Source organism: Ascaphus truei, chromosome 1, assembly GCF_040206685.1.
Source record: "Ascaphus truei isolate aAscTru1 chromosome 1, aAscTru1.hap1, whole genome shotgun sequence".
Taxonomy (NCBI): Eukaryota; Metazoa; Chordata; class Amphibia; order Anura; family Ascaphidae; genus Ascaphus; species Ascaphus truei.
The window spans coordinates 52276269-52297557 of NC_134483.1; the positions used below are offsets into that span (position 1 = coordinate 52276269).

Below are 21289 nucleotides of genomic sequence, written 5' to 3' on the forward strand. Positions count from 1 at the left end.
GTCCCTACATACCATCAAACGGAAAGAACACAGAAGCAAGAACATAGCATCCTGGAAGGCCGTTCTCAAGACAGACATCATGGAGAGGCAGACAAAATTAGCTTTTTCGTGGCTCCAGAAGGAGAACGTCCTTCGTCCTGACCCTCGTCTGGGTCATGTTTGTATAATGGGGGATTTTAATTATCCAGACATAGACTGGGGCAATGAGATTAGCATTACAACAAAAGGGAAAAGGTTTTTGGGTAAGCTTAAAGACAATTATATGACCCAAATTATTGAGGAACCAACCAGGAGAGGGGCAGTTCTGGATTTGGTCATATCAAACAATGTAGAAGTATTAAGAAATATTCAAGTCCTGGAACATTTGGATAACAGTGATCATAACATGGTCTCGTTTGAAATAAATTATCAAAAAACAGATTACTTGGGTTCAACAAAGACCTTCAACTTTGGAAAGGCAGATTTTAATAAACTGAGGTCTAATCTAGTAGTAATACAATGGGATGATGTTTTTGCAGGGAAAAATGTAGAAGATAAATGGTCAGTCTTTAAAACATTGTTAGAAAAGCACACTTATCAGTGTATACCCTTGGGTAATAAGTATAAAAGAAATAAGTCAAAAAGAATGTGGCTAAATAAACAGGTAGGGGAGGAAATGGACAAGAAGAGGAAGGCGTTTAGATTCTTTAAGTCAGAAGGGACAGAGACATCGTATCAGAATTATAAGGAATGTAACAAAAATTGCAAAAGGGCAATCAAATTAGCAAAAATGGATAATGAAAAAAGGATTGCAATAGAAAGTAAGGTCAACCCTAAAAAATTCTTTAAGTACCTTAATAACAAAAAAATGAGAAAAGAAAATATAGCATAAGCGACTTGAAAAAATTAAAGTAAATAAGGCACCTGGCCCCGATGGCATACATCCAAGAGTTCTCAAGGAGTTAAACTCAGTAACAGCAAAGCCATTATATTTAATATTCAAGGACTCCATTTCCACAGGCTCAGTACCACAAGATTGGCGTAAAGCAGATGTGGTGCCTATATTTAAAAAGGGAGCTAGATCACAACCGGGAAATTACAGACCTGTAAGCCTGAATTCAATAGTAGGGAAACTACTTGAAGGTTTAATACGGGATAATATTCAGGAATACCTAATGGAAAATAAAATTATTAGTAATAGTCAGCATGGATTTATGAAGGATAGATCTTGCCAAACTAACCTTATTTGTTTCTTTGAGGAGGTAAGTAGGAATCTAGACCAGGGTAATGCCGTTGATGTGGTCTACTTAGATTTTGCAAAGGATTTTGATACGGTTTCACACAAGAGGTTGGTATACAAAATAAAGAACGTTGGACTCGGTAATAATATATGCACCTGGATTGAAAACTGGTTAAAGAACAGACAACAGAGGGTTGTCAAAAATGGAACTTTTTCAGGTTGGGCTAAAGTCGTGAGTGGAGTACCTCAGGGATCGATACTGGGACCCCTGCTTTTTAACTTGTTTAGTAATGACCTTGAGGTTGGGATCGAGAGCAAAGTCTCCATCTTTGCTGATGATACTAAATTGTGTAAGGTAATAGAATCAGAGCAGGATGTAATTTCTCTTCAGAAGGACTTGGAGAGACTGGAAACGTGGGCAGGTAAATGGCAAATGAGGTTTAATACAGATAAATGTATGGTTATGCATTTGGAATACAAGAATAAAATGGCGACTTACAAATTAAATGGAGATATATTGGGGGAATCCTTGATGGTGAAGGATTTATGAGTGCTTGTAGACAGCAGGCTTAGCAATAGTGCCCAATGTCATGCAGTAGCTGCAAAGGCAAACAAGATCTTATCCTGCATCAAACGGGCAATGGATAGAAGGGAAGTAAACATAATTATGCCCCTTTACAAAGCATTAGTAAGACCACACCTTGAATATGGAGTACAATTTTGGGCACCAATCCTAAGAAAAGACATTATGGAACTAGAGAGAGTGCAGAGAAGAGCCACCAAATTAATAAAGGGGATGGACATTCTAACTTATGAGGAGAGGCTAGCTAAATTAGATTTATTTACATTAGAAAAGAGGCGTCTAAGAGGGGATATGATAACTATATACAAATATATTCAGGGACAATACAAGGAGCTTTCAAAAGAACTATTCATCCCACGGGCAGTACAAAGGACTCGGGCCATCCCTTAAGGTTGGGGGAAAGGAAATTTCACCAGCAACAAAGGAAAAGGTTCTTTACAGTAAGGGCAGTTAAAATTTGGAATTCATTACCCATGGAGATTGTGATGGCAGATACAATAGATTTGTTCAAAAAAAGGTTGGACATCTTTTTAGATGGGAAAGGTATACAGGGATATACCAAATAAGTATACATGGGAAGGATGTTGATCCAGGGATTAATCCGATTGCCAATTCTTGGAGTCAGGAAGGAATTAATTTTTCCCCTTAATGGGGTTTTTTTGTTTGCCTTCCTCTGGATCAATAAATATAGATATAGGATAAAGTATCTGTTGTCTAAATTTAGCATAGGTTGAACTTGATGGACGGAAGTCTTTTTTCAACCTCATCTACTATGTAACTATGTAACGTCATTTCCCAGAGGAAAATTCTCATGAAGGTCAAGGGGTCCAGCGGCTTCCCGTTGGGGTAAGACTGAGCCAATTTGAAGCAGCATGGACTCAATCAATAAAAGACAGGTGGGTACTGCAGACCCTTTCTTTCGGGTACCACCTGCAGTTCAAGAACATTCCAAGAAGGGATATATTCTTAAAGACAAAATATACATAGACAAAACAGAAAATAAAACAAATGAGTTTTATCCTGAAAGAGTTGTTAGAGGCCAACGTAATAACAAAGGTTCCTCAAGAATAGAGGAGAACAGGGATCTATTCCAAAATCTTTTTGGTGGAAAAAACATCAGGAGGTTTCAGAGTAGTATTGGATCTAAGAACCGTAAACACCTACTTACAGGTAAGAAAGTTCAAAATTATTTCACTAAACATTATCATCCAAGAAGTAAAACCAAACGATTGGAGGATATCAATAGATCTAAAAGATGCCTATTTACACTTCCCTATAGCAAAGATCAGAAACACTACCAATATACGGCACTGCCGTTTGGACTAGCAACATCACCCAGAATGTTTACAAAGGTATTAGCTCAATTGATAGCAGAATTAAGAAAAAGGGACGTAGAAATGTATCCATATCTAGACGATATTCTGATAAAATCACAAAAACAAGAAAAACTGCTACAAGACAGAAACATAGTGGTGTCTTTTCTAGAACATCATTGCTGGATCGTAAATGTCAACAAAAGCCATAGTACCAACACAATCTTTAAAATTCTTGGGAGTAGGATTTCACACGGCAGAAGGAGACGTGCGATTACCATACTCAAGGGTCCAAGATATCAGACTCCAGACAAGAACACTCAGATCTGCAAACATCTCTTCAGCAGCAGACTGTATGAGACTCATGGGAAAATTTACATCAACGCTAAATGTAGTAAAATGTGCAGGTCTACACATGAGACCATAACAACAACATTTCTTACAGCAGTGGAACGGAGTACCCAAGGATGTAAAAAAAGAAATATACACATACCCACACAAAGAACTAAGATGTTGGGGAAATGCCCAAAACCTATTAAAAGAGCATACGTTGCATCGGGTACAATGGGTAACGATCACCACAGACACAAGCAGCGCAGGTTGGGGAGCCCAAGTGGGAGACCTACAGTACTGGTACAGGGTACTTGGACAACAAAAGAGCAGCAGTTACCATCAAACCTGCTGAAACTCAAGGCAGTGCAGAAAGCACCGGATGCATGCAAAAGCAATGTAAAGGATGAAAATATACAAATAAAATCCGGGGGCTGTGGTAAAATATATAGCCAAGCAAGGAGGAACAAGGAGCAAAAGACTGATGAAACTAACATCAGAAATTCTATCATGGGCAGAAGGCTATGTTACAGATATAACAGCCATATATATACCAGGGCCAGAAAATATAAAGCAGATTTTCTCAGTCGCAACCTAATTCACCCGGGAGAATGGTCATTATACAACCAAGTCTGGTTTTGGCTACCAGTCTGGTCTCCCTATCATGAAAGCTCTGGAAACAGTGCAGGCAGTGACAGGACCAATCCTGGGTTTTCACCACAGAAGCAGCTCCCTTGAGTGACAGAGGAGGTGGGATTAGGCCTGTGTTCTGCCCAATCCTGGGTTCGGACCTGGTACCTTCCTCCCTTGTACTTAAGGGGTTGCACCACTACATTTAATCAGTTGTCTACCATTGAGAGAGACAGGTAACCACACAGGAGTGCATTTTGCATTGGCACTTACTGTCCTCTCCCCTTGGGGGAGAATGAATGATACCATTCCCCTGGTTCTAATAGAGAACCAAAGAATTGTAAGGACTGCTTCAGGTGCCCTTGGCCTGGAGTGGATGTCCAGGGACCATCCAGAGGTTGAAGACCTGTGTGAGCTGTATTGGGCAGAAGCCTGTTTTGTTCTGTGAAACAGAGGAATAAACCGGTTCCAGATAATTATACTCCGGCCTAGTGTGCAATCTTTCTGGGGGGAGTGGAGTAGTTCTTCTGCAGGAGATTGCCTTCATACATCTGGAGCCTGCAGCAGATGGAGGCGCTGTACTGTCAGAGATAGAGACCAGTGATGTACCCCAGAAACCTGTCCAGACGTCGCCACAACCATCGGCGGACCACTCAATATCCTGTGAGCCAACAGATAGTCAGCACTACACCCCATGTAATGGCAGAATCTCCCAGAGGGTGGGAGAAACAGCATTACACAAGTATTCCATGAATTGGTAAAACATTGGGGCAACCAGAAATAGATCTGATGGCTACTGACCAAAACAGAAAGGTGGCAAATTATTGCGCAAGGCACTTTCAGCCCAGTGCACGGCACACAGATGCCCTCAGTTTCAAGTGGCAGTTCATACTGACATATCTCTTTCCTCCAATTCCTCTCATTTCAAAGATATTGAGGAAGATCAGGAGCCTTCAAGCGGAGGTGATACTGGTGGTACAATATTTGCCAAGGAGACCATGGTTTGCCCATCTCATAAACATGGCAATAGACACACCGTGGCATCTACCAAATATCCGGGGACTGATACAACAAGGACCAGTATATTAACCAGAGCCCAAACAATTGACCTTGGCGGCTTGGAGATTGAGAGGAAAGTCTTAAGAGAAAAGGGATGTTCAGATAGAACAATAAAAACCCTGTTGGAAGCAAGAACGAAATCTGCCTCAACGGTATGCTACCGAATTTGGTTATGCTTCAGAGACTGGTGTGTTGAGCAAAAACAGAAGATTTTCTCACCAAATACTGTGACACTAGTAGAATTCCTACTAGTACAAGAAGAGTTTGATAGAGGCCCTGGCCTCAGTTCATTGAAGGTGCAAGTTTCTGCATTGTCGGCACTGTTAGACAAGAATCTAGCAACTGAATAACTCGTTTTTTGCAAGCGGCCAAGAGGTTAAGACCGCAAATCAAGAATAGAGTTCAAGCATGGGACATGTCACTAGTACTAGATGTCCTCACAATGCAGCCTTTTGAACCTATAGATCAGATACCCTTGAAGTTGTTATCATGGAAGGTTGCATTAATTATACTGTAATTATATCATCAGCAAGGAGAGTGGGAGAATTACAAGCCTTGTCTTGTAAAGAACCGTTTCTGGTCATCCACCATGATAAAACAGTGATGTGACCAGTGTACCATTTCTTACTAAAAGTATTTTCTCAATTTCATATTAACTAAGAAATTGTAATTCCTCATTTTGACCAAAACCAGGTAATACGAAGGAAGAAACATTGCATAATCTTGATGTAGTGTGGTGCTTGAAAACCTATATCAATAGGGTGCAAGACATAAAAGTTTGATAGGCTGTTTATCATTCCAGAAGGACCAAGGATGGGGCAAGCAGCATCCAAAGCAACAATATCCAAATGGATTGTAACATGTATCAGAAAATCATACGACAACAAAGGACAAAATCCGCCGTTGAACTTAATGGCACATTCAACGAGAGCAATGGCCACTTCGTGGACATTCAAGACACAAGCATCACTGGCACAAATCTGCAAAGCGGCAGTATGGTCTTCATTTAACACATTTATGAAGTATTACAGATTGGACATTCAGGCTTCAGCTGACGCAAGCTTTGGTCGAAAAGTATACAATCTGTAATAAATAAAGTAGTTGAAACTTGGCATTGGGTTTTTTCTTTCCCTCCCTAAATAATACTGCTTGGGTATGTACCTATGGTGCCCACTGTCATGGTGAACAGGAAAGGAGAAAATTGAACCAACTTACCGTAATTTTCTTTTCCTGGAACCATGGCAGTGGGCACATCAGTTGTATTTTTCAGCTATGGGTGAATTCAAAGACTATCTGCAGGTAGTGGGAGGGGCCTTTATGGCCTACCTGTAAGAATTCAATTTTTTGTCCTACTCAGCTGTGGATAGACAACCCTACGGTGCCCACTGCCATGGTTCCAGGCAAAGAAAATTACGTTAAGTTGGTTAAATGTTCTCCTTTCGTATTTTTAAGCAACTATTTGTCTGGATTAATGTAGGATTCAGTTACTAGTGGTTTTATTCATTCACTGAATGTAAAACTTTCATGGGTGTATACATGCATTTACTTGTATTTTGCAGATTCAAGACATGGCATTGGCATTATCACCCAACTCAGATGTAATTAACTGGCGCAGCTTTGTATTATCAGCAATGATCCCATGGCCATATCCATCACTGACGCAACTTCTCAAGACACTGCAGAGATTTAAGGCTGTAGATGATAACGGATGTGGCACTGTTACTCAAGAAGCTTACAATCAGGTGATTGAGTCATGAATTTGTGTACCTTTATTACGTTAACCAGGATTTACTCCCATAAAAAGCATGGCGTTATGGTAAATTACATTATAGCTTAAATTATATTCATCTCATTCACTAAGCTCGAGACGGAGGGAGAGAGAGAGAGATAGTCAGAAAGAGGCAAGTTTAGGAGAAGGCCCATAATCTGAACAGTCGCTTCGGACAATATAGAAAAAGGCCCCAAGCCAGAAGTAGGCAGAAATGTAACATGTAGAGTGGACAATTACACCATGGTTTGCTTGCTCTGTTCTAGATAACAAATGTGTGCTAAATAATGTGCAATAATCAGAATAATTGGCTTAGCATCATTGCTGAATATACGCACTAATAGGAAATAGACTTCAACGTTCTAAAGAAACTCTTCTTGTTTAGCATGTTTATGTAACGGTCTTTCTGGCCCGGCCTGACCCACCCAATCTCACATTGGCCCCTGTGGTCTAACCGGACCCCATTACAGTGTGGATATGTCATATGGTGCACCTGCTGGCTACAGGACTCCTGAGTCTCCCGCATGATGGTGTGTGGGGAGAACCCGTCAGACAGGCAGCTGAGGTAGTGTGCTGAGTCTCACCTAGTTCCAGTGCAGCGCCTCCACCTCACCAGGGTCCCTGCGTCCGCATGGGGATGATCCTGGCGAGGAACTCCTCCGTGGTGCTCCTCTCTGTACACTCATTCTTGATAGATACACGAGAGGGTTTCTGGCTGAACTCATCTTTATTGACACGGCAGGGCAACTGCCCTCCACAAGGAGTATCTTCAGCCGCTCATCTCGCCAGTGCTCCCTTTAGTTAGGTATGTCACCCAGATCAGGGATTCACTATTCCCGCAGGAATCACTGTCCTGTGCCAGGTCCCTGGACACAGCCTCCCATGGAGTTACTATAACATAACTGACACTCTAATAGAACTTTAACTCCTTCCTCAGCTCTGACAAGAGCTGGAACTCCTTCCTCAGCAGAACAACTACTAACTTTCCAGCAACTAACTTTTAGACACAGTGCTGTGCCTTATGTAAGCTTCTGAGGCTGACACATCTCTGACATCACTAACCATGGAGTCAGAGCATGTGACCAGTCCCAGCCATACACAGAGCACCCCACCAGGGTGTGAGGGGAAACCTCCATAATTACTGCTGGCATGCCCACACTTACCAGGCCTTACTGCCAACAGGAGAGATGACTGTAGGCATTTTACATGACCGCTACATTCTCCCCCTGGTGAATCCCATCGTCCTCGCTGGGACCTAAATTTGTATACCTCTTTCCAGGAAGCACTGTAACGGAAAACATAATTAACATCACACAAATTTCCTCATAATACAGTACACATGAATACAGTCATCCGCCAAGCCCGCCCCGACCAGCAGCCACGAACCCGCGTAATGTCTCAGTACCCCCTTAATAATAGTGATCTGGGTCAGGTTTCCTCACTTCCCGGTTACCCATATCCAGGACCGTAACATAATAATGCCTAGGTGATCCTCTCTCTGGCACATAGGTCACCCTATGTTTGTGAACATTTCTCCCTATGCTCCACACTCGCATCAGGGTGTCTATCCTTTCTTCCGCCTTCTTACCTACAATGTCACTCCCCCTATTGGCTAAATACAGCTCTATAGTTTCTTGGAGCCACATTTCCCTATTGTCCTCAATTTCATCCATCAGGGGCTCCGGAACATAGGGATACTCCAACCCATGGGATTTTTTATATTTGACTATTATAGCCCTCTCCGCCCTACTGACCCTGGTCAGATCAGCATTACCTGCCCTCCCAGGTAACACCCATGATAGGGGCTCATCAGAATCTACTGGGTCTGACAGTGTGTCGGGACCCATGGGCGCTATGTCTCTACGCTCCAGCTGGAACCACCTCTTCTGTAGTTCCCTGTCCCTCTGCTCGGGTGTAAACTCTCCCTCTTTCCACCAGAAGTCTACCACGTCCTCCCGCCGGATGAGGAACCGAGTACGGTCCATCCATGCGGAGTACCCCTCAAATAGTGGAGCCCACCACCGGGTCTCCTTAAAGGGATAAGGCCCTGGTTCCCGGTCGTCATCAAATGAAAATACCCCTGACGACCTTGTGGATCGCGGTTTGGACCACCTTGAGGACCCCGGAGCCTTTACTGCCGGTTGGGGTGCTGTATCCGCCACCCTCAATTCCCCTCCTCCCCGTGAATCACCTTCCGTAGCTCCACTGAGCTGCCTCTCCCCAGTCCGTTTTTCCTCCCCCCCCAAAGGTATGTCCACAAGTTCCAAGCTGGGCGGTGAACCCGGTGACCGTGTGATAGGGGTAGGGGCATTAGCTAGGGCATGGGGTTGGGTATAGGGGCAGGGAACGGGACCCCACGGGGTTACGACCCGCTCCTGGCTGTCCGTAGACTGGTCCAAGGATGATGTCTCACCCTCCTCAGTCCTGAGATCGCCTCTCCGATTTCTGGGCAATACGAGCGGTCGGGGGCCTTCCCCCAATCGCCAAAGCGTCGCTGCTTCCCCTTCCTGGGTTCCGCCGTCGCCACCGGAAGTGACGTCCTCCCCGGAACCGGAAGCGTCGCCATCTCGCGTTGGACCCCCATGCGGGATCTCTTCTCCCACGACATCCGGTTGCTCCGCCGTCGCCACCGGAAGTGATGCCGTCCCTCCACGTGCGCGTTGGGCCTGGCGCGGCCCTTCCAGCGCTTCGCCGTCTGTTGTGACCAGGTAAGAGATAGGGCTTTTTGGCTTACCCATCCGCAGGGGTGTAGGCGTCTCTCTCCCATCTCCGCCAGGTCCTGGGATGGCGGGACTCCGTCGGTCGGATCGCCGATCTGCGGGGGACGTCCGGTCACTCACCCCACGGGGCGTCGTCCTTCCCGTCTGTCTTTTCCGCTCCGTTTTTGCTACCGCCAGCTCACGGAGGTCCTCATCAGAGTAGTCCCCTCGCCCCGACCTAGGGGTCTCGGGGCGGGGTGAAAGTCTCTTTGCCCCTGTCGCGGGGTTTAATCCAGCCGCCTCAATGGCCAGTGACCCAGCCGACTTGACCGGCTCCAGTCCCCTGTCTCCGTTACTCGCGCGGTTCATCCACAGCGCGCCCGGGGACTCAGCAGAGCGCCGTGTCACATCCACCGGGGGGTCAGTAGGCTGTATTGGGACGAATGTGGGCATAGGCCACAGATACAAAGTCCCGCAATGAGGGCAACGTGCCATCGTATTCACTGTACCTCCGGGCAGCCCGCATTGTAGGCAGAGCCCGACTACCGTCTCTGTATTGGCCACCCTCACCACCAGCACCCCGCCGGGCACTGAGTAGGGCTGGGTGGAGACCATAGTGCCCACAGTGGAGGAGCAGGCCATTCTTGGTACAGGAGTCACTTCCTGTACAGGTCTCTCCTTCTCTGTGGTTCCTCGCAACTGACTGGTGGAAGTTGCTGGATCCGCCACTCCCTGCTTCGGCTCCTCCCTTCTCTGACAGAGTTGGAACCCGCCCCCAGGGGTTGCAATAATGGGCGGGTCCCACAGGGGAATATCATGCCCCTTAATTAAGGCCGCACCTCTCTCAGTCCTGGTGGGCGCGGTCTGCGTTTTCGCGCCAGTCTCCTCCCCAGAGCTGGAGTCCTTTCCCGCGGCTAGTTCCCGCCTTCTCCTTGCAGCAGCTTTTTGCACAAGGTACCTTTGCTTGCAAATCACCTCCACGGCCGGAACTACTTTTTGTAGTGGCGCCGTCTGGATATCAGTCCCTGGGCCCAGTGAGTGCATCCCCACAGGCCATAATTGAAAGTCACTCCCCCTGGTAGAAATCAGGGGAGGGTCCCATAGACTCAACGGTTGACTCAGCACAGGGGCTGAATTAGTCACTGTCCATTCCGGCGCAGCCATAGCTTTCGCGCCATGCCCCCCTTCAGGGCGGGGCTCTGCTGTTCGCGCCATTCCCGGCCAGCTCTGTGCAAGTCCTGCAGCAGCCATTTTTTCTGTAACTGTCCCATGCGGTTTCCCTAGCAAGCGGGAACCGCCATTTTGGTTGACTTTTGAGCCCAAAAAGTCCATCTGTTTGCTCTCCTCACGGGGTTCTCCCCCAATTATAACAATTTCTTCACACTCTTCAAGGGTGGCCCCTCGCTGTCCCATACAGGATAAAAACGGGGCAGCCATAGCCTTCGCTCCGCTCCAGAGCAGCCTGGTCAATGACAACTCGGCGACAGTCTGCTCTTCAGTGGGTTGCACGCCACGGGTGCCCTCCCCATCAGCCTCTGTCCGCCATTTTACGTTCTCCGCGCCACGCGGATCCTCCACTCTCTCATAACAGTTGTCGTACATGAGGCTCCACTCTGCGGGGCAGCCACCACACCGGTACAATAAAGATTAGCTCAGATGCACCACCACATGTGTACCTTTTCTAGGTGTGACTCAGTGTTGCACTACCTCAGGCTAGGCTCACTCTCTCAGTGTCTGCTGTGACTCCTTCCTCCCAGTCTGTGCTCCCTACGGTGAGTGTCTGGAATGGCTAGGTACTCTGGCTGGCTCTGCCATGCAGCACTTGGGGCGTCTACCTGTCTTGGTCAGCCTAGCGCAGACCCTCTCCAGGACTCCTGACCAAGTTAACAGGCTGTCCCTTCTGGCATCCTACCAACTAGCACTGCCTCAAGGTGACTCGGTCAGCTATAGCCCGCTCCAGACCCCTCACTCCCTTCAGGCCCCTAGGTTGTCCCTGCGAACTGACAATATCCCGTCAGCCCCCTGACCACCCCTAGGTCCGTCCCTACGCAGCACAAAGTGGCAGCAGACACTCTCCCTGTTTCCAAGTGACCTAGCTAAAAGCCTGTCCTGTTGACGGATCTGATCTCAGCAGCTCGCCTCCAAATGTAACGGTCTTTCTGGCCCGGCCTGACCCACCCAATCTCACATTGGCCCCTGTGGTCTAACCGGACCCCATTACAGTGTGGATATGTCATATGGTGCACCTGCTGGCTACAGGACTCCTGAGTCTCCCGCATGATGGTGTGTGGGGAGAACCCGTCAGACAGGCAGCTGAGGTAGTGTGCTGAGTCTCATCTAGTTCCAGTGCAGCGCCTCCACCTCACCAGGGTCCCTGCGTCCGCATGGGGATGATCCTGGCGAGGAACTCCTCCGTGGTGCTCCTCTCTGTACACTCATTCTTGATAGATACACGAGAGGGTTTCTGGCTGAACTCATCTTTATTGACACGGCAGGGCAACTGCCCTCCACAAGGAGTATCTTCAGCCGCTCATCTCGCCAGTGCTCCCTTTAGTTAGGTATGTCACCCAGATCAGGGATTCACTATTCCCGCAGGAATCACTGTCCTGTGCCAGGTCCCTGGACACAGCCTCCCATGGAGTTACTATAACATAACTGACACTCTAATAGAACTTTAACTCCTTCCTCAGCTCTGACAAGAGCTGGAACTCCTTCCTCAGCAGAACAACTACTAACTTTCCAGCAACTAACTTTTAGACACAGTGCTGTGCCTTATGTAAGCTTCTGAGGCTGACACATCTCTGACATCACTAACCATGGAGTCAGAGCATGTGACCAGTCCCAGCCATACACAGAGCACCCCACCAGGGTGTGAGGGGAAACCTCCATAATTACTGCTGGCATGCCCACACTTACCAGGCCTTACTGCCAACAGGAGAGATGACTGTAGGCATTTTACATGACCGCTACATTTATGTGAAACCTAAGAGTCTTGTGTTAGAACTGGTTTTTTTTTTTTTTATAATGTTGTACAGTATACAGTTGTGGAACGTTAAATGCCTGTTTTTTGTGTACTGGAGAAACTAGTCCAGCCTAAGCTCTTTCCAGTCTATGTTACTGCCACCAAGCTAGTCAATTGTAGCTGAATCTCTGTTTATAAATATCCAGGTATTTCTCAGTCTTATTAAAGAGGAGGACATTTGCTTACTATAAGATCCCTCATCAACACATCTTCATTACTTGCCATACTGTTCATATTAAATCCCAGCTCAGCTTCAGTGTGTTTTCTGCTTTCTGTTTTTACAAGCCTGGTTTGTAAAACCATTCATTTTGGAATTGATCAGCAATGCTCTTTTGGTTCAGCATGGTCTTTCCTAGGGATCCTGTGAGGGAGTGTATAAAAGGTTAAAACTCTCTCACCTGAGCAGACCAAGAAAAACCACACCATAGCTTATAGGTCTGCTAGCTGATTTGAAAAGGGAGGTTTAAAAAGCAGACAGTAGAGTTCTTCCTGGATGTCATTTTGCTCTCAACCTGTGAGGAAACAGGTTGCAGAGAACCTGGCTGAGGGGAGAGTCTGGAATGTAGATGTGTTAATAGGTGTGGGCCTGGTACTTCACAATGAATGGTGGTAGATGTGTATGATGAAAAGGATACTGAAGTGCTTTGGTGCCAATCCCTGGGATATGTTTCCACTTGATTTACTCACAGCTTCAGGACCCCCAGTTTACACGGGTTCCCTTTACTTGACGATGTACTGTTCGCTCATTCGTACCAGCTCATTCGTAAGTGCTGCAATGCCAGTCTGGGAAAGCTCTGCCACGCACTGTAAATCTCTCCAAGCTCCTCGGGACAATTCCTCTCTTCTCTCTCTCTTCAGATCTCCTCCCACTCACATGATCCTCTTGCTATCTCTCTCTCTTATCACCTCTTTCCATGATGTGATCTTTCTTGGTACACAATCTTGCGTGTCCTGATCTGTTTGATTGGTTGATTTCAAGTGCTGGTTGTGTTAAGTGTGGAGTTAGGCTGCGCTTACAGTGCCTTGCGACGGCGACGCAACGTCGCTCCGAAACAAATACATTGACTCCGTCGCAAGTGCTAATAGTAAGCTCGATAGCGACGGAGCAAACAAAAATTGTGAAGCCGATTAAATTTGATTTTTTTCAGACAGTCGCCACATGTGACTGTATCTAAACCAATTAAATTGCGCAGCCCGCTCCCTTAGTGACATCTCGGACCTTATCACCAGCGACGTCGCTAAAAATCAAATTACAACTTTCGCCAGTGGCAACGGCGACGGGTGACGTCATCGGTCACGGTGCCATCACCGTCGCCAGCACTATAAGCGCGGCCTTAGAAACAGAAGGAGTTTGAACAAGGAAGGGGTTAAATAAGGTATAGTATAGTGAAGTACAGGTAATTGTTAGTACTTATAACTCCATACTTGCAATAATGAGCTGGATTGAGAATGCCACTCAATGCACATCTTGCCACATGTATGTGCACTTGGAGCAGCTGTTCCAAGGGGCATACCCCTGTGAGAAGTGTGAGCAGGTGGTCTCTTTAGAGTCAGAAATTGCTGATCTGAAGAGGAAACTTGCAATATTGAGGGACATTGACAATCTTGAAAGGAGTTTAGTGCTCACTGACCAGGCCATGGCTGGGACTAGTGGTGCAGATGGTGGCGCTTAGAGTGAGGAGCAGGTAGGTAGCTGAGTAACAGTTAGAAGGGAAAGCAGGGGGAAGAAGCAGGCCAGTTCTGAGCTGATCCAAATAGATTTGCCATATTGAGTGAAGATATTGGGAGTGGCAAGGCTGAAATGGCAAGGCTGGGGGAGATTGATTCCTCTAGCAGCCAGGGGAATAGTAACTCCAGCACAGAGGGGACTCAGAATACTCATAGACCAAGAAAGATTGTGGTGGTAGGGGACGTCATTATTAGGAAGGCAGATAGGGCAATATGTTGCCATGACCTCATGAACCGAACAGTTTGTTGACTCCTGGGTGCTCGGGTCCAGCACATTGCGGATCAGGTAGACAGATTGTTGGGAGACACTGGGAGTTACCCGGCGGTCGTACATAGCGCTTCACAGTAGTAATACAGGTGACAATTGTATAAATAACAAATAACTACAAATAACAGATCATGGGAATAAGTGCTTCAGACATAAAAGTAACATTGTGGAAGAGGAGTCCACACTGGGATCCCTCACAGGTGGAGGCGTTGCACCGAGACGAACCCCAGACTACCAGTGGCGAAGGCCTCCTGGTTGCCAGACAGGTAATAGCAGCATTGATAGTTCCTTCCCAGGTATGGGGGGAAATGGGGCTACATATGTAAAGGACTTTGCTCCAGGTTTTGCCTCATATACGTCATCGGAAGTATTAGGAAGAAGAGTTATAGAGAAATTATGGGAGATTATAATGAGGTATCAAATTGTGTGTGTCTGTGCGCAGCTACCCTCTGGCACAGCACGGTCACGTGATCTCTTGATGTGCTGCGGTGGCCCTTAAACCAGGAACAGTATAGGACGAAGCTCCAGGTGAACTCAGGACGCAATTAAAGCTGGGAAAAAAAGCACTCTTTGGGCATTATGTAGCCAGGGCCGGTGCAAGCTATTACACTGCCCTTCGCTAACGCTTCATCCTCTCTCACCCACCGCCCCCAGTTAAAATTCCTTACCTGGCCGTGGAGGTCCTCCCTGGCACTAGAAGGTCTCACTTTCTTCCAGGTCGCCAAGGTCGGAGTGCTGGGGTGTCCTCTGCTATAGACACTGTCACGATCCTCCTCTGCAGTTCATGCTTCCGCCTCCGCTCTGTGACTAATCTGCTCCCAGCCTCCCCGAGTCACGCTGCCACATCACCCTTCCTCACTCTCCGCCGCCCCGAAAATGCGCCACCCTAAGCTATCTAGTGGTTGCACCAGCCCTGCCTCCTCACCAGCTTCTCCCCACATGCTCCCCTTCTCACCAGCTGCTTCCCATATGTTCCACTCCTCACCAGCTCTCTCTCACTACTCCCCTCCCCCCACCTCTCTCTCTCAGTCCCCCCACACCTCTTTCTCACTCCACCCCCACCCCTCTCTCATTCCCCGCCCCTCCTCACATGCGCTCCTCCTCACCAGCTTCTTCCCCGTATGCTCCCCTCCTCACCAGTTTCTCACCAGCTCTCTCTCACTCCCTACCTCTCTCTCACTCCCCTCACCCCTATCTCTCACTCCCCTCACCCTCTCTCTCACTCCCCCCCACCCCTCTCTCTCACTCCCTCCCACCCGTCTCTCTCACTCCCTCCCACCTCTCTCTCTCACTCTCCCCTCTCTCACTCCACCCCTCTCTTACTCCCTCTCACTCCCCACCCCTCTCTTTCTCTCCTCCCACCCCTCTCACTCCCCACCCCTCTCTTTCTCTCCCCCCACCCCTCTCTTTCTCTCCCCCCACCTCTCTCACTCCCCCCCACCCCTCTCTCTCACTCCCCAACCCCACTCACTCCCCCCCACTCCTCTCTGTCACTCCCCCCCACCCCTCTCTCTCACTCCCCCAACCCCTCTGTTTTTACCCACCCCTCTGTTTTTACACCCCACCCACCTCTGTTTTTACACCCCTCTCTCCCCCCCCCCGCACCCTGGTTTTTATACCATTCTCCCCCGCCTGCCCCCCTCCGTTTTTACATCCCTCTTTCTCTAAATAATAGCAAGGAGAACATGTTGTATTTGCTGTGGAGCGTGGCAGCAGCATGGGACGCAGGCAGAGGTAAGCAGCCTGCTCTGCTCCCACCCTCCTGCTGCTTTCGCCACCCCATAAGATGTGCCACCCTAGGCTACTGTCCCTGGATGTAACCACTACGTCACGGGTGGCCAACTCCAGCCATCAAGGGCCACCAACAGGTCAAGTTTTCAGGATATCCCTGCTTCAGCACAGGTGGATCAGTCCTTGACCGAGCCACTGATTGAGCCACCTACAGTATTCTGAAGCAGGGATATTGGTAAAACCTAACCTGTTGGTGGCCCGTAAGGACTGGAGTTGGCTACCCCTGCACTACGTCATAGGGCCCCTGAAATGCCAGACCCCATGGCATACAGTAGTGACTACGTCTTAGGGCACCCAAAGGGTTAAGGTAGCATAACCTTCTGGCTTCCAACATTTCACACAACTGGGCACTGAGAAGTGGTGGCTATGAAGCAAATGTTACATTATTATGCAGCACTACAGTGTGACTTTTTGGTCAATACCTGTTATGTCATGTAGCACTCAAGGGGTTAAGATGTTTTCCTATTGTAGGGCCCTTAAATGTAAAGTAGTGAAGGACAATTCATTACAAACTATCAAACGATGTCTGTCATTTCTGTAAGGTAGAAGTGTATATGTAGTGGTAGTTACTGTATTCTTGGTCATTAGCACTGTAAAAGCATTTGTGATATGTATATTTTTCCAGCGTTGTGTACTCATCGTACCTTTGAAGGTGAGATTAGTTTATCTTTGCTAATATTGTTTTTCTTTTCTTTAAGGTTGAGCTATGGTTCACTGGAAACGCAGATGGATATATTCCTGAAAACCCAACAGAACCTTTGCCATTTAATAGACTGGATCATCTTATTGAGGTAGTAAATCTATTGAGTTGTAAAGGTAATCTTTGTGCTCTCTTTCTATATCTAGGGATCCAGCTGCCAGAGAATGTCAAGGTTACACAGTTGTGCTCTAGACCAGGGGGGCGCAAACTTTTTTCCCTGCGCCCCCCTGACGGCTGTCCCCTCGCTCCCGCGCCCCGCCCCAACCCCAACTTACCTGCGCTCCGGCGTAATGACGTCACGTTGCCATAGCAACGTGACGTCACATGACCTCGCAGCGTCATTTTGACGCCGCGTTGCCATGGCGCCGCAGGGAGGAAGCCGCCGGAGCCACGGTAAGTTAGGTTTACAGAGGCCCTGCAGCTCCCCCGGCACTTAATTTAAGTGCCTTCGGGAAGCGCGCGGGGCCTCTGTAAACCCCGCGCCCCCCGTCGGCAGTGTCGCGCCCCCCCTGGGGGTCGCGCCCCACAGTTTGCGCACCGCTGCTCTAGACTATGCGATATAAATGTTGCACCAGACAGGGTTTTTTGCATGACACCACTATTGCCAAATTAAATATATATTACATGCATCCACATTTTAAATACACCTGAATGATTTAGTATCATCACAATATTAATTCAAACCATATGATACAAATCACAATTGAAATAGACCACTATAATGAAAAAACAATCAAGAACCTACATGTATGTATCTCATTATTTATATAGCGCCATCCATGTACATAGCGCTTTACAGCAGTAACACACGTCACATATTAGGAATAATCACTCCATACATAGAAGTAGACATTAGTAAATGGAGTCCCTGCTCTGAGCTTACAATCGAAATGGTCATTACTAAAGAGACTATTTATTGGAACAACAGTCTGTCATTATATCGGGAGAAAGAGTGGCTCAGTGAGTAAAGACACTGACTGGCACTGAGTTTGGAGAACCTGGTTCAATTCCCTGTATCTGCTCCTTGTGACCTTGGGCAAGTCACTTTATCTCGCTGTGCCTCAGGCACTTAAAACATAGATTGTAAGATCCACGGTAACCTGTACCCAGGGCCGCCAACAGAAATCATGGAGCCCAGGAGAAATGAAAGGAGCAGCCCCCTCTCCCTCCCCCCCACCCCCCCAACTCACAGTGCACCTACCACAAAAAAAAAATTAGCACGCAACTTTTAACTGTTTCTTTGTTATTGTTAATGCGGAAAAAAAACATTACAATGCAATCTGTTTATTTTAATATTTTCAACAAAAGACAAAGATACCCAATGCTACATCCAATGTGACAAAATGCTGGGGGGATTCAGTATGGGCCTGGAGGGGGTTAAATATGGGCCTGGGGAGGTTAAATATGGGCCTTGGGGCGACATATACACACATATTGTTTTTTTATTAAACTAAAATCGGCGTGTGTATTTTGCTCCACATAGCCTTTCACATACATTAGAAATGCCATCATTGTACTATAGAGCAAATCTATTTACAGGGCAGGAAATATGTCAACAGAATCATAGAACAGCACATCATTTTACGCAGAAGCATGACCAATGAGGAGAAGAAGTGCTACAGAGAGGATTTCTTTTCATGCTAACATATACTATTAGAGTTAAATTTTGTGGGATGTTTTAGTAGTCTTATATTGTCAATGTTTGATCGTCATTATCACTTTAACAATACTTTCCACTGTTTAATCATATTAAATCTTTGTACAAACAAAAAAATAAATCAAAATTATGCTGAAATACATTTATTGCCTTTACAAGTAGTTAAAAGGGTGGTACCCATATATACAAAATTGTGAGCAATAAAATAAATGTATATTTTCCTGTTTCTAAAATCCAGAAGGTATTGTACAATATGATACAGTACTGTATACCATTTTATTTAAGTGGTGGTTGACCAATCCAACAATCACATTAGGATTATTGTGGGAATGGTTCAGAATTGCAATTTCCCAGCCCTGGTTAGTGCTTCCCTATTTTGGCTTCTTTTATATGTACACACCAGGGAAATACAGTACTCATTTTCAAAAGGCATTAAAAAAAATGTGGCATGTAATGTTTTGAATGTGATTGATACACAGCATAAACATTAAGAGAGACGACTAGAAAGAATCCTAGTGCCTTTACTTCCCTGTGACTAGTCATTGCATATTCTGCTTGTGACATATGTACATATGTATTCATTTCATGCACATGTGTTAAATAATGAAATAAATATGTTATTTCTTCTACAGTTTTTCTTCAGTTTGTTTTCTGATCAGAAAAAAAATCCACCACAGCTTGACTATACAGAGATGCTGCTTTATTTTGCTTCTCATGCTGACCCCACTGAAGGTATCTATCGAGCATTAAGTGTTGCAACTGGGAAAGCTATCCTGAAGATATCAGAAGATAATATCCTGCTTAAGGTATATAATATCCTGCCCTGCAATCTGAGATATGTTACTATACATCTGTTTTACCAACTCCGGCTCTAGGACAGCACAACATTCATTAACACGCATTTCCTATGTGTTCGTAAAATCAGGTGGATGTGAGTCACATGCAATACTGTGTACAGGCATATCCCGCATTAATATACGCAATGGGTCCAGAGCATGCATGTAAAGCGAAAATGTACTTAAAGTGAAGCACTACCTTTTTTCCACTTAACGATGTTTCGGTACAGGTAGGGAGCCGGTATTGCTGTTCAGGACTTGCTGACAGGCGCATGCGCGAGCTGCCGCTTGCCTTTTGGGCGAGGGGAATCAGTGTGTCACTACTACGGCGGTCTGTAGGGGCGAAGCGAGCGTAAGGACACAGGGGTATGGGGCTATTGAAAATATGTCCTTACTCACGAGTGTACTTAAAGTGAGTGTCCTTAAACCAGGGTATGCCTGTAACTGGTACCGCACTAATGGAAGAGTTAGATGAATGACAGGTCAGATTCTTGTAATTGCATTTGTATTTTTTTGGTGGCGCTACATTAGCTATATGTAAATGGATGCAACTATATTTAGTTAATATGGCAGTATCTTACCCAATAATGAAAGTGCTTAATTTTACACTTAAGATAATAGTATAGAATTATGCCTGCATGATCACTGTAATATTTTGATAAGCATTTCTTATTTTACTTTTATTTTGAATGTAGGTGGTCATTAGCAGATTTCTAGTGTACTAGTTAGGAACATTTGTTATTGGTGAGCCAATGTTTTCAGCTTTGAGAGTACAGAATAATGACATTAGTGTAGAGATTGTTTGCAAAAGTTGTACAGGTATAGAAATGGCGCCCACTTCAAAATAAATCTGCGTACCATTCAAACAATGATCTGTGTGAATTACAATGAATAACACCTTCAAAAGAAACACTCAAATGTTTCTATATTATGTATTGTATATGTGTTTGCAAAATCTTTAAAATATTGAAACATTTTAAATACTTCATCTTTTACCATTTATTACATTGAAAAAAATGATGATCTCTTTTACAGCAAATAAAAATATCACTTATGAGCACATTTACGTCTCGGACAGTTCTACAACCCCGCTTTTCCCCCGTTATCTTTTAGCATACAGTGCTTCCACTGCAGCCAGGGATTCTGGGAAATGACGTGTAAATGAGCACACAGTGTCACCTTTTGCTTCTTATCCATTTTAAAGGAGCAACCCAAGATTTTTATTTTATTCATTTTGTAGTACACGTTTGAAGCAGGGGGTCTCTGGAGCTAAACCCCATTAATTTCAGCTCTGGGGACTATTTGCTTCCGGACATACATTCGAATTGGGTACTGGTATCCCTGCAGTTTTCTGCAGTTTTCAGCTTCCTCATCACATGGACCAATAGGAAGCCGAACCTGATAATGACACGACCTCCTATTGGTCCACAGGGCCTGGGAGCTTTGAAAAGCAAACGTATATTGAACCCTGGAGTGGCTACCACAACCCCATATGCAGGTAGAACCTCCTGAAATTAATGGGGTTCAGCTCTAGAGACCCCCTGCTTCAATTCTGTATTTTAAAAAATGAAGTAAAAAAACTTTGGATTGCCTCTTTAACATGGACCCCTATAAGCTTATGTCTAACTTATTACACACCTTTTCAGCACAGCCTGGGTTAAGCAGTGCATAGCCAGTAAACCTACT

At 46.0% G+C, this 21289-nt stretch overlaps 1 protein-coding gene across 3 annotated transcripts in view; it reads left to right on the forward strand.

Annotated features, from left to right (window-relative positions):
- SPEF2 (sperm flagellar 2) overlaps nt 1–21289 on the forward strand; it is a 245736-nt gene that overhangs the window by 210106 nt on the left and 14341 nt on the right. For all 3 annotated transcript variants that reach the window (XM_075588085.1, XM_075588094.1, XM_075588104.1), the window contains 3 exons: nt 6694–6876; nt 17109–17201; nt 19400–19573. In XM_075588085.1, coding sequence (XP_075444200.1) covers nt 6694–6876; nt 17109–17201; nt 19400–19573 — 450 coding nt within the window. The remainder of the gene's footprint in view (nt 1–6693; nt 6877–17108; nt 17202–19399; nt 19574–21289) is intronic.